The 13,593-nt window shown below is 43.4% G+C and overlaps 1 protein-coding gene and 1 pseudogene across 2 annotated transcripts; one reads left to right on the forward strand and one right to left on the reverse strand.

The window, feature by feature from the left end:
* On the forward strand, positions 1 to 862 carry LOC133753315 (nucleophosmin-like; annotated as a pseudogene).
* Positions 863 to 9,487: 8,625 nt separating this feature from the next.
* On the reverse strand, positions 9,488 to 11,108 carry LOC133753233 (protein BEX1-like). 2 transcript variants are annotated; one of them, XM_062183689.1, is made up of 3 exons: positions 10,979 to 11,108; positions 10,479 to 10,545; positions 9,488 to 10,100 (listed from the first exon to the last, which is right to left on the reverse strand). In XM_062183689.1, the coding sequence occupies exon 3, from the start codon at positions 10,093 to 10,095 to the stop codon at positions 9,712 to 9,714; it is 384 nt and encodes a 127-aa protein (XP_062039673.1). In that variant the 5' UTR covers positions 10,096 to 10,100; positions 10,479 to 10,545; positions 10,979 to 11,108; the 3' UTR covers positions 9,488 to 9,711. The 2 variants fall into 2 exon arrangements, with proteins under 2 accessions (XP_062039673.1, XP_062039674.1); XM_062183690.1 differs by lacking the exon at positions 10,479 to 10,545.
* Positions 11,109 to 13,593: the final 2,485 nt, after the last annotated feature.

Raw genomic sequence — 13,593 nt, forward strand, 5'->3', positions numbered from 1 at the left:
ATGGAAGATGTTATGGACATGGACATGAGCCCCCTGAGGTTTCAGAACTATCTTTTTAGTCGTGAACCAAAGGCTGACAAAGAATATCATTTTAAAGTGGACAATGACAAAAAGAAATGAGCACTAGTTGTCCTTAAGAATAGTCAGTGCAAAGGATGAAATGCACATTGTTGAAGCAGAGGCGATGAATTATGAAGGCAGTTCAATTAAAGTAATACTGGCAACTTTGAAAATGCCTGTACAGCCAATGGTTTCCCTTGGGGGCTTGCCACCTGTGTTTTTAAGGTTCAGGGTCTGAACATATTAATGGACAGCACTTAGTAGCTGTGGAGGAAGATGCAGAGTCAGAAGATTAAGAACAGGAGGACATAAAACTGTGAAGTATATCTGGAAAGCAATTTACCCCTGGAAGTGGTAGCAAGGTACCATAAAAAAAAAAGTAAAAATTACTGCTGATAAGATGATGATGAAGAAAATGATAATGATGGTGGTGCAGAAACTGAAGAAAATGCCTCAGTGAAGAACCCTCTATGAGATATCCCAGCCAAAAAAATGCATAAAAAATCAGACCAGAATGGGAAAGACTTAAAATCATCAACACGGAGATCAAAAGGTCAAGAATCCTACAAAAAAAAAAAAAAAGGAAGAAAGAAAGAAAAAAGAAAAAAAACTCCTAAACACTAAAAGGACCTATTTCTGTAGAAAACATTAAAGCAAAACTTCAAGCAAGTATAGGAAAAGGTGGTTTTCTTCCCAAAGCGGAAACCAAGTTCATCAATCATGTGAAGAATTGCTTCCAGATGACTGACCAGAAGGCTAGTCAAGATCTTTGGCACTGAAAGAAGTCTCTTTAAGAAAATAATTTGGACTGTTTGTTAACATTTTCCATCTTTGTTTCATTTCTATAACAATTTGTATCTACGTTCCTTTTTATAATTCAGAGTAAGAACTTTTCCTATCATGTTTGATAAATGTTGCCTAGTTTCCATTGCCAAGAATGTGTTGTCCAAAATGCCTGATTACTTTTAAAGATGGTCTCCACCTTTTGCTTGGTTTTAAATATCTATGGAATGTTATGATAGGCCACAGTAGTAACGGTGCTCAGAAGTGGTGGCAAGACAAAAATATACATGTTAAGTAAACTCAGTATTTTAATAAAAATGATTTTAAGATTCTTTTTTAAAAAAAGATTTATTTATTTATTTATTTGAAAGTCATTGTTACACAGAGAGAGAAGGAGAGGGAGGGGGGAGGGAAAGGGAGAAAGAGAGAGAGAGAGGGAGAGAGAGAGAGAGAGAGAGGTTTTCCATCCACTGGTTCACTCCCTAATTGGCTGCAAGGGCCAGAGCTGCGCCTATCCGAAGCCAGGAGCCAGGAGCTTCCTCCGGGTCCCCCATGCAGGTGCAGGGCCCAAGGACTTGTGCCATCTTCTGCTGCTTTCCCAGGCCATAGCAGAGAGCTGGATCAGAAGTAGAGCAGCCGGGACTGAAACCGGTGCCTATATGGGATGCCAGCACTGGAGGCCAGTGATTTTCACTCTAATGGTGAATATCATGGATCGAGCTTAAAGGGGGCAGTTTTTAACATCAGAAATTGATAGGCAACATATAGCAATGATAGGTGATTTGGAGACATAGGTGACTTGAGAGGAAGTTGCACAGATCTCTACAATGAAGGGATCTCTGAAGACACCAACAGGAGTGTCCATTGACTTTAATTTGGACAGATTTTAGAGCCTTTTGTATTAAGATGATTTGTAAGTAACAGCATCAGTGAGATTAAGTCAAATTTGTGAACGAGGACTATGTTGCTTTCAGAACACCAGAAGACTAAGGGAGGATTTGTATGTCCTTAATGAGTGTGTTAAATGAATCTCCTTGGAGGAAGATGTTTTAATATAATGGCATACCTATCCTCTTGGAACCGGGTGCATGCCATTTAAGATATTTTCTGTAGACTGTGTGCTGGGGTCGGCGCTGTAGCATAGTGCGTAAAGCCACCACCTGCAGTGCCAGCATCCCATATAGGTGCTGTTTCAAGTCCCAGCGGCTCCACTATATTTCTTTTTTTTTCTTTCCTTTTTTTTTAAAGATTTTATTTATTTATTTGAGAGGTAGAGTTACAGACAGTGAGAGGGAGAGACAGAGATAAAGGTCTTCCTTCCGTTGGTTCACTCCCCAGATGGCCTCAATGGCCAGAGCTACACTGATCTGAAGCCAGGAGCCAGGAGCCAGGAGCTTCTTCCTGGTCTCCCATGTGGGTGCAGGGGCCCAAGGACTCGGGCCATCCTCCACTGCTTTCCCAGGCCATTAGCAGAGAGCTGGATTGGAAGAGGGGAAGGTGAAACTAGAACCAGCGCTCACATGGGATGCCGCTATCAGAGGATTAACCCATTGCGCCACAGCGCTGGCCCCGGCTCCACTTCCAATCCAGCTCTCTGCTATGGCCTGGGAAAGCAGTGGAAGATGGTCCAAGTCTTTGGGCCTCTGCACCCTCTTGGGAGACCTGGAGGAGGCTCCTGGCTCTTGGCTTCAGATTGGCACAGCTCTGGCCATTGTGGCCAATTGGAGAGTAAACCAGTGAATGGAAGACCTCTCTCTCTCTCTCTCTCTCTCTCTCTCTCTCTCTCCATCTCCATCTCCATTTCCTTCTCTCTGTGTGTAACTCTGACTTTCAAATAAATAATAACAAACTTTTTAAAAAAAGACTGTGTGCTATGACAAAGCTATTGATGTACTTCACGGGAAGTCCAGTGAAGGTATATAAGGATTCCACCTCCTTGCCTAAATTTATTCCTCAGAAAAATTTTTAAAAAGCAGGTAATTTATTTCTAAAACTATTTATTTCTGTTTATTTGAAAGGCAGAGAGACAAAGAGACAGAGACCGAGACAGAGAGCATGCCTTCCATCTGCTGATTCACTTCCCAAAGGTCTATCACAACCATGGCTGGTCCAGGCTGAAACCAGAAGACTGGAAACTCAGTCCAGATGTACCACATGGATGTCAGGGACCCAAGTACTTGAACCATCACCTATTGCCTCCCAGGCGGTGTGGAGCTGGAATTGGAACCAGAGACAGGACTCAAATCCAGGTATTCTGATATGGGATGCATCTTCAGCTGCTGGATCAGAAGTGGAGCAGCTGGGAATCCAAAGGGTACCCATATGGAATGCCAATTTTGCAGGCAGTGGCTTAATCTGCTATGCCACAGAGCTGACCCCCATTATTTATTCAAGTATTATTTTTGCCCTTTCTCTTCTCTCCTTCTAGAATTCATATTATGCATACGTTGGTATACTTGATGAAACCTTAGAAATCCATTTGTTTCCTCTCATGTTTTTTACCTGCTGCTCAGAATGGGTGGTGTCAACTGCCCTGTCTTCAAATTTACTGATTCTTTCTTATTCCTTATCAAATTTGTGTTTTAAATGCTTCAGTGAAATTTTCCTTTCGGGGCCAGTGCTGTGGCACAGCGGGTAAAGCCACTGCCTGCAGTGCCAGCATCCCATATGGGTGCTGGTTCGAGTATCAGCTGCTCCTCTTCCAATCCAGTTCTCTGCTATGGCCTGGGAAAGCAGTAGAAGATGGCCCAAGGCTTTGGGCCCTTGCACCCGCATGGGAGACCCGGAAGAAGCTCCTGGCTCCTAGCTTCAGGTTGACGCAGTTCCGGCTGTTGAGGCCAATTTGGGAGTGAACCACCAGATGGAAGACCTCTCTCTCTCTCTCTCTCTCTCTCTCTCTCTCTCTGCCTCTCCTTTTCTCTCTCTTTTAAATAACTGAATAAATCTTTAAAAAACAGAAGAAATTTTCCTTTCAGTTTATTTGTATTTTTCAGTAATAGATTTCTATTGATTTGTTTTTAAAATTATTTTGTATTTATAAGAGAGAACATTCCCATATACTGGTTCACACCCCCAAATGGCTGCAAGAGCCAGGGTTGGACTATGGTTGAACCCAGGGGCCAGGAACTCAATCTATGAATGGCAAGAACACGGTTACTTTAACCATCACCACTGCCTCCCAGAATCTACATTGATGGGAAGCTGGAGTTAAGACCCAGAGCCAAGAATTGAAACTAGGCACTCTAATATAGGATGAAGGCATTTTAACTGCTAGACCAAACACCCATTCCCGATTCCTATTTTTACAATTTATATATCTTTATTGCTATTTTCTATTTGGTGGTATCTTTCTTCCTTGTTTCTTTCAGTTCATGTTTTAGCCCTTTGAGCATATTTGAAACAATTGATTTGGTTTTTAAACTAGTAAGGGTAACATCTGAGCTCATCCAGGAACAATTTGTGTTCATTTTTATGTTACCCATGAATAAGCTATAATTTCTTGTTTCTTTATATTCCTTAATTTTTTTTGTCAAATTAGACATTTTAAATAGTGTAAATACAGTAACCCTGGACATGAGATTAATCCTCCTCTGTAGGCTCTTGTTGTTTTCTGTGGATTATAGCTTGTTGTTTGTTCAATGACTTATATAAGCTATTTCTTAAAGACTACACACTTTGTTATATGGTCTCTGAGATCTCCTTCCTTTTAGCTTGTGATCAGACAGTGGCTTGGCAGAGCTTCCCTTAAATGCAAAAAGAGAGAGACATAGGAAAGGAATTATCTCTCAATCTGTACCTCTCAGATTGGCTGTGTTAGGTACAAGATTTAATCAGTCTGTTTACAACTCTGCCTTAAACTTCACTTTCCTGCTCATCCTGAGCATTAAGATACGTCAGAGGTGAAAGTTTAGGGTTTTCTCAAATTTATTGTGAACATGAATACTGCCCTGGATATATATATGACTTTCTAGATTCCCTCTTATACACAGAATATGTTCAAGGCCCATATTCACCAAAATAAATTACTCATTAGCTTTTCAAAACAAAGGCAAACACCTTACTTCAGTCCTTCAGGTAACCTCCAAATAGGTCAAAACATTCGAACATAAATCCTTGAGAATAAAGTCTCTCTGTCACTTTTGGGTGCAAGTACCCACACTAGGACCCAGGCACCTATCTTCAAGACTCACTATGCCAAATGGGGTAATTCAAGACTATGTTAAAATGGCACAAAGCTCTCTTATCATAGTCAAATTGCCATTTTTTTATTCAATATTGACTTTTTCACAGTAAACCTTTGACTACTTCTATGTTTCTAACAAAGTTCATTCTCATAATTATTCCTTGTCCTTAGAGCTCCATACTCTGCCATTTACACTGACTTCATTCTATTTATTTTCTTTTTATGTTGAAAGTAATGCACAGTAGTTTAGAAGTATGACTATACAGTACACAAATGTGTTTATTGATTAACTTAGCAAAATATATGCTGGCCATCTAATAAGAACTCCTGTACTGCACAGGGGGAAATCCAGACATAGACATACTTCATCTTCCATCTGCTGGCTCACTCCCTCAATGGCCACAATGGTCAGGGCTGGGCCAGGCTGAAGCCAGAAACCAGGAGCTTCACTGAGGTCTCCCAAGTGGCAGGGGCCCAAGTACTTGGGCCATCATCTGCTGCCTTCCCAGGCTGTTAACAAGGAGCTTGATTGGAAGTGTAACAGCCAGAGCACAAAGAAACACCCATATGGTATGCCAGCATTGCAGGCAGCGGCTTAACCTGCTACACCACAACACTGGTCCTAGCATATTTCATTATTAAAACATATCAGAAGTGAGTGTTTTGAACAACCACATCCTGTATCAGAGTGCCTGGGTTTGAATTCCAGCTTGGCTCTCCATTCCAGCTTGCTGCCAATGTGCAATATGGGAGGCAGCAGATGATGGCCCAAGTAGTTGAGTCTTTGCCACCCGTGTGGAAGACCTATATTAAGTTCCCAGCTTCAGGCTTTAGCCTGGCCCAGCTCTAGCTGCAGGCATTTGGGAAAGAGAACCTGCAGATAGAAGTCTCTCTCTCTCTCTCTCTCTCTCTCTCTCTCTCTCTCTCTCTCCTTCCTCCCTCCCTTCCTCCCTCCCTCCCACTCTGCCTTTCAAACAAATAAATATTTAAAAAAAATAACATCTATATTTCAAACCTCCTTTTTAAACATCTCTTTTCTCTGAAAACCAGCACACAATCCCTAATCTATTGACTGCTCTTTACCAGAATTCTGAGGCTTCTGTGGGAAGAATTTGTCTTATCACTTTCACTTTTCTCATTCTCTAAATGAGAAAAGGCTCACCATATGACACATAGAAATGATATATCCACAGATGCATCCAGATCCTAGACATTGGCTCCTTCCCTCAAAGGAACAACTGCCCTACTCCTTTGTTGCCTTTTGTTTACTTTCTGATAGTTGTTGTTGCTTGCTTTGTTTACATGGAGCTTAACCACTCACATGCTACACCCTCAGATGATTCTTTAGATCTACACACTTTGTTAAAAGCCAAGGGAAACTGATTGGCAAAGAACTCTCTCTAAAGATTAGAATTCTAAATCCATCCTTCTCTGAGAGTGTGACAGGCGACCTGGATCTGCCTAGACACATAAGAAATACACAGTGTTGTTAGATACACAGTGTTGTTAGGCATGTGTATGTCTTTCCCTCTATCACCGACATACCATCAGTTCACATGTGAGCTTTATTTTTTCTTCACGAAGGAATTCCTAAATAGCCATAGGCTGAAAATACTTTTGTTTTCCACTGAAACTGGTATCAACATTGGCAATCTGTAGTGGAAGTTCTGGTAGGACACAAACATCTCTGTTCATCTGCTTTCCGTCCCTTTAAACTCAATCCTGGGGCAGGCATTCTGCCCAGGGGTTCAGACATTACTTGGGATACCCACATCCCACATTGGAATACCTGGGTTCAAGTCCCAGTTCTGTTTCTGATCTAGCTTCCTGCTAATATGCACTCTGGGAGGCAGCACATGATGGCTCAAGTAGCTAAGTTCTTGCCATCTCTCTGAGACCCAGGTGGAGTTCTGGCCTCTCAACTTCAGCCTGGCTCAGCATTTGGGGAGAGAGCTAGCAGAGGGAAGTACATTCTCTTTCTCTGCCTTTCAAAAGAATAAAAATAAATAAAATTTTAAAAATCAACTATCAATTTCTTTCTATAAACTTCTGTCTTTCATGAGTGTGTCTTGTTCCTCTTGTACCTGCGGGGGGGGAGAGGTCTTTGGTTTCACAAGTGCTATTGTGATGTTATAGTCTATGGCAGGATGTGGTGAGTCTTTTCTGTTAGACCCAGATAATAATATTTAGTCTTTGTAGGCAAACCATGCTGTCCTTTCCACAACTACTCAACTCTACTTCTGTCGTACAAAAACAACCATAGGAAATATGAATCAGCATGCTTGTGTGTGAGTAAGACTATGGATACCAAATTTTAATTTCATATATTACTTTCATTGACTAATATTTCTAATTTTTTTAACCACAAGGAAATGTAAAACTCAAGGGCCAGTGTTGTGCCACAGCAGGTTAAGTCACTGCCTGTGATGCCGGCATCTGATTTGACCACTGGTTTGAGTCCCATTTGCTCCACTTCTCACCCAGAACTCACTGCAATTGCGCCTGGAAGTCAGTGGAAGATGGCCCAAGGGCATGGGGCCCTGCACTCATCTGGGAGACCTGGTTGGAGTTCTAGGCTCCTGGCTTCAGCCTGGGCCAGCCCAGGTAGCTGTGGCCATTTGGTGAGTGAAGCAGCAGATGGAATCACTCTATGTATCTTCCTCTTTTATGTAATTCTTTAAAATAAATAAATACTAAAATATTTTTAGATGTAAAAATCATTCTTATAGGACAAAAATAGGCAGTGGGCCAGATTTTACCTATGAACTGTTTGCCAATTCCTGTTCTATGGATGAAGTTATTCATACATAAAAAGTATTTCAGCTGATAAACATACTCTAGGGGTGGGAAACAATTTGTTTTCCGAGTTCTATTGAGACACTTAACCCCAATAGTACTCCTATGGGCTTCTGATAAAAATCCTCATGCTTGGATACCCACTGATCCACTGGCATGATCTCTTTGTGTCCAACTCAATCTAGGATAACAAAATTCCATACATTTGTAGGTTTCAGGTGGATGTGGACTGGTATGAGTGATCGAAAATGAGCTGTGTTCTTGCACATCTTATGAAATCTGCTGAATCAGGGAAAGTTTCCTCGGAGAGAACTACCCCTAAGGAAGAACTAGACTAGGTCATTCCACAAAACTAAATAAGAAGAGGGGACTTGTCCATGTTTTTCTAGAGCAAGGAAGGCTCAATCCATCAATCCATTTAGAGTTCCAGAGAGATCAGCAGGACTTTCTCACCTTGAGGATTCCTGAATATTTGTAGTGGCAGGGACCAGTATAGGAAGCAAGATGTAAAAAATAGAGCAATACCCAAGGAAGAGGTTGGGAATCAGTATAGCAGCAGAGGAATCAAGTACCTACCACTTAACTCACTGGACTTGTGATTATAAGGAAGCACTTGCTTTATAACCATTCCCTAGTAACTGAAGGGAATATATAGAAAGTTAGATCATGTTCATATCAGTTGGAATGAGAACTTAAAGAAAGCTCAAGAACTTACTTCATCTAGTCCACACAGTAGTCCTAGGGAGGTATTTATCTTCACGTTAAAAACCTTTGTCTCAGCCAGCCCCATGGCTCACTAGGCTAATCCTCCACCTGTGGCACCGGCACTCAGGGTTCTAGTCCCGGTTGGGGTGCCAGTTCTATCCCAGTTGCTCCTCTTCCAGTCTAGCTCTCTGCTGTGGCCCAGGAAGGCAGTGGAGGATGGCCCAAGTGCTTGGGCCCTGCATCCGCATGAGAAACCAGGAGGAAGCACTTGGCTCCTGGCTTCGGATTGGCTCAGCGCGCCGGCCGTGGTAGCCATTTGGGGGGTGAACCAATGGAAGGACGACCTTTCTCTCTGTCTCTCATCATTATATTATACAAGTATTTCTAAATAAGAGATCCCAGAGGCAAGCTAAAACTGAGATTCTCTCACAAGTGTTTAGTGAGTTCTCACATTGCTTTTTGTAAAATGTTAAACACTTTTCCATAGGTTGAATTTTTAATTTTTTAAAGATTTTATTTCAAAGATAGCGTTAGAGAGAGGGAGAGAGATTTAGAGAATCTTCCATCCACTCGTCCATTCCCCAGTTGCCATAGTGGCCTGACCCAGCCAGGCCAAAGCCAGGAGCTAGGAGTTTTATTTGGGTCTCCCACATGGGTTTAGGGGCCCAAACACTTGAGCCATCTCCTGCTTTTCTCTTAGGTACATTAGCAGGGCACATCGCAATGCTCATATGGGATGCCAGCATTGCAGGTGACAGCTTATCCTGCTCTCCCACAATGCCAGCCACTCATATTATTTTTATAATGTGGTCAAGCTCTTTTATTAGTTTGTTCAAGTTTGAAAATCATAAAATAATCAGTAACAAAAATCCCTCATAGTTCTACCATGAAGAAATAGACTATGCACATAAATATTTATGTTCATATATAACTGAAGTGAAAAAGAACACAGATTGCTTTTTAATTTGCTTTATTAACTGCACAATATGTAATGAGCATGTTCCCATGTGATCGGTAAAACTCCCCTGCTGACAGAAACTTACAAACTGGGTCAAAGACATAATATTCAATTAGAAGTTGGTAATAGAAGACCCACAAGAAATATGTAACGTCAAAAGGTTTACATCAATACATAAGGCTGACAAAAATGCGTAAGTTTAGAAAGCAGGGGGCCACCTCAGGATTCAGGGCATAAGGCAGAACTCATCATGGTGGTCATGGTGAGGGGGGTCAGTACTGACAGCCCGCAAACTGTGACTCAACTGCTTTTCCTGCAGCTTCTGCATCAGCTGTCTCAGCTCCTCCCCAAACCTTTCCATATTTTCTTCTCCCACTCTTGCTTGCGGCCCTCCAAGCCTATGTATCATGCCCCATCTGTAATGCACAATGGGCTGCCTAGCGCGGAACCGTCTACGGTTTCCTCTAGGCACCAAGTATTCTCCAGCTTCCAAAGGGAGGGCCACGGGCTCCCTTTTATTTTCTTGTTCCTTTTCATCTTTTGCTTCGTTTTCCTGGTCGGCAGTTTGCACGCTGAGGTTTTTCACTGCTTGTTCCTCTTTGGACTCCATTTCTCCTAGGAGACAAAAGACAGAGAGAGCCTGAATCCCTGGTGGACGGATCAGCACCGAGGACAGAGGCCCTACTATGCACCTTTCCGGATGCCCAGGCCGCTGGCAAACGTCATTCTCCGACCCCAGAGGCCCTCTGCGTCCTCCAGGGGCCCCACTCCCAGCCCCTCCCTCCCCCAAAGACCACCATTTTCCCTGCAGGTCCATCTCCAGGCATCAGTAGGTACAAAAATGGAGAATGGCAGGGAAGACCAGGGAAGACCAGGGAGGGTCGGGGCGGGCAGAATGAGGAGGGGGAGGCACGGCCCGAGGAGGGGTCTGGGGTCCCAGATGGGGTTTCCGCACGCTACCCACGCCCCCCCACCCCGGTCTGTCGCACCGACCTGGGCCTATCCTTGTGGTCTCCTCCTCCTCCCGATTCTCGCCGCCGCGACACTCAGCGCCTCAGACCTGCAGACGGCGGGGTCGGGGAGAGGGGCAGCTGCAGCCCCGGGGTCCGCGCTGCCTCCACGCCCCCACCGGCCCCGCCCCGCGGCCCCGCCGCCCCGCCGTCCTGCATGGACCCCTTCCCGCGGCCCTCGCCTGCGCCCGGGTCCCGGCCCTCAGCCGCTGCGTCCCCCGCCGACCACCAGGAGCTAGGGGCCGGGCCGGGGCTGTCGAAGAAGCCGGCGCCGCGCAGGGGAGCGGGTGTCCGGGGGGCCGTAGCCTGGGGGCCAAGGGGCAGGTCAGCCACCGCCCCCCGGGGCGCCCACCTGTGGGCCCCTGGGTTGCCACCCGCGGCGGCTCTCTGTTGCTCCGCCTCGGGGCACCCGTGCCCGCGGTGGGCGGCGGCACCAGGCAGCTCTCCCTCACCAACCCTAGGGACCCCGCTCGGGCCCCTCACCTGCCGCCCTGCAGCCTCCTGCTCTCCCCGGCTGCCCCTGGACCGCAAGCCCTGAGGGCCCCCGGGAACAGGTAGCACCGAGAAACAGGAGAACCACTGCCGCTTCTGACGCTGCTCTTAGGCGAATGACTCAGCTTTGGTCAATGACGTGAGCTTTCTGTCACAGCCAACGGCCGCGCCCCTATCTCTAGCCTCCTCCTGAAGCCCGGAGTGGGCCGGGCTTGTCGGCCCGCCTCCCGCCCACCCACCCTCATCTCATGTGTCTTTTAACGTCACCAGCCCGTGCCCTGTCACTTTCCCTTCGTTGTGTATTCTTGTGCCTTTCTCTGCTGGCCAGGGAAGGGCAGTGTCTTCTCAGGGGCTGTTGGCCATTCCCACTTCCTGGAGGACTTCCTCTCCCTCGCTTCTGTTCCCAGGATACACTTCCTCCTGCTTGCTGTGCTCTGCTGCCGATGCTCTCCGTTTTACCTCTATCAAAATGCGATAGATGGGGTGAGCCAAGAAAAGGGCCCGAGAGTGGATTTTTCTAATTCTTAATACTTTTCTGTATTGTTCCCATGTAGTAAAAGTAGAAAAGTCAGCATACTTGCTTTAAAAACTAACAAAAAAATGCTATTTTTTATTTGAAAACCAGGATTAAGTTGGGTAAAAAAAATCCCAACCACCTGTCTCTTCTGTTAAGTCATTATATAAATATAGACTGTACAGGCAGTTGCATTTTTAGAACTTGGAAAAGGACAGGGCAGCTGATGGCTCCTCTCGTGAGGGCCTCCCAGGAACATGCGGCTCTTCCATGATGTGAGCCAATGAATGTGTAGTCCAAGAATCTTGCTGAATTTTCAGAACTGAAACCAGCAAAACTCCAGTCATTTCTGGTTCAAACAGAAACGTTTGTATTTGCAGATCAAATGATCCTATATTTAGAAAATATTAAGAAGTCTACTATAAACCTACTGTAAGACTAAGCATTGAATATAGGAAGGTTGCAGTTACATGATAATACACAAAATTCAATTTTATTCCTATATGTTAGTAATGTACAATTAGAAATTGAAATGTAAACATATACCACTTGGGTAGCTTCCAAGATACATTTAGGAAAAACATTTTAATATATAGTGAACTGATACATTGAAAACCACAAAACACTGGTGAATGAAACTAAAGACTGAAATAAATCTGAAGACATATCATGATCAACATCAGGAGATTCAATACTGTTAAGATATCAATTCTCTCCAAATTGCTCTATAAAGTCAATACAGTCAGAATCAAAATCCTACAAGGCATTTTTCTGTAAATTCACAAATTTACCCCCAAGTTTATGTGAAAATGCAGACCTATAATACATAAAATAGTTTTGAAAAAAAAAACACACATCTGGAGGCTTGCATCATATGATTTCAAGATTTAAGATGTAATAATAAGCATGGTGTACTAGTAGAGTAAGTACAAGCAAATCATTACAGCAGAGTCCAGAAACAGTTCCATGCATATATTAATAATTGCTTTGTTACAAAGATGTTAAGGAAATTCAGTGGGGAAAGTATTCTCCTTTAGACAAATGGTGTTTAAACAACTGGAAATCCTTACAGAAGAAAAAACTTTGCCTTTTACTTTATACCACATGAAAATTAATTCAAAACGGATCATATATTTAAATGAAAACACCCAAATTATAAAACTTACAGAATAAGACATATACAAAATTTACAATCAGAGGGAAGATAAAGATTCCATAGAAGGCAAAAGAATAGCAATTGGACTTATCAAAATTAAAAATATCTTGGGGCTGGTGCTGTGGCTTGGCATGTGAATCCTCTGCCTGCAATGCCAGCATCCCATGTGGGAATGGGTTCAGGTCCCGGCTGCTCCACTTCCAGTCCAGCTCCCTGCTGGTGCACTTGGGAAAGCAGCAAAAGACGGCCCAATTCCTTGGGACCCTGCACGCATGTCGGGGACCAGGAGGAGGCTCCTGGCTCCTGACTTCGGATGAGCCTAGCTCAGGCAGTTGTGGCCATCTGGGGAGTGAACCAGTGGATGGAAGACCTCTCTCTCTCTCTCTGTCTCTCCCTCTCTCTCTAACTGTGCCTCTCATATAAAGAAATAAATATTTTTTTAAAAAAATCTCATACTATTGGTGGGTATATAATTTGATACCTTGTTTATGGAGGGCAATGTGATAGTAAAAGTTAAAATTCTAGGAAAATTCACAGTACTTGAAGTAGCTATTTAACTTTTTACATTCTGTTCTACAGAAAAAATGCAAATATGTAGAAAGATTTATGCATAAAGATAATTATGGTAGTATGACAAAAATAAGTGTGAAATAATGGAGAAAGTGAAACTCAAATACACATTATGCAGATTAAATGAATTATTGCATATTCATATAATTGAATTGTATAAAACAATAAAAACATACTACAAAGGAGTATTTTATGATAAAGCAAATGTTTTGTGATTTATACTTTTAAAAATGGAAAATGTATTAAAAATAATATGACATGCTCTGGATAGGTATTGTGGAACAATGGTTAAGCTACCACTTGGATCTCCCACATCACTAACTGGAATGCCTGCTTTAAGATCTGACTTCTTTGCTTCTAATCCAG

Source organism: Lepus europaeus, chromosome X, assembly GCF_033115175.1.
Source record: "Lepus europaeus isolate LE1 chromosome X, mLepTim1.pri, whole genome shotgun sequence".
Taxonomy (NCBI): Eukaryota; Metazoa; Chordata; class Mammalia; order Lagomorpha; family Leporidae; genus Lepus; species Lepus europaeus.

Coding starts and splice junctions, on each gene's coding strand:
- LOC133753233 (XM_062183690.1), bottom strand. CDS start 10,095: ATGGAGTCCAAAGAGGAACAAGCAGTGAAAAACCTCAGCGTGCAAACT.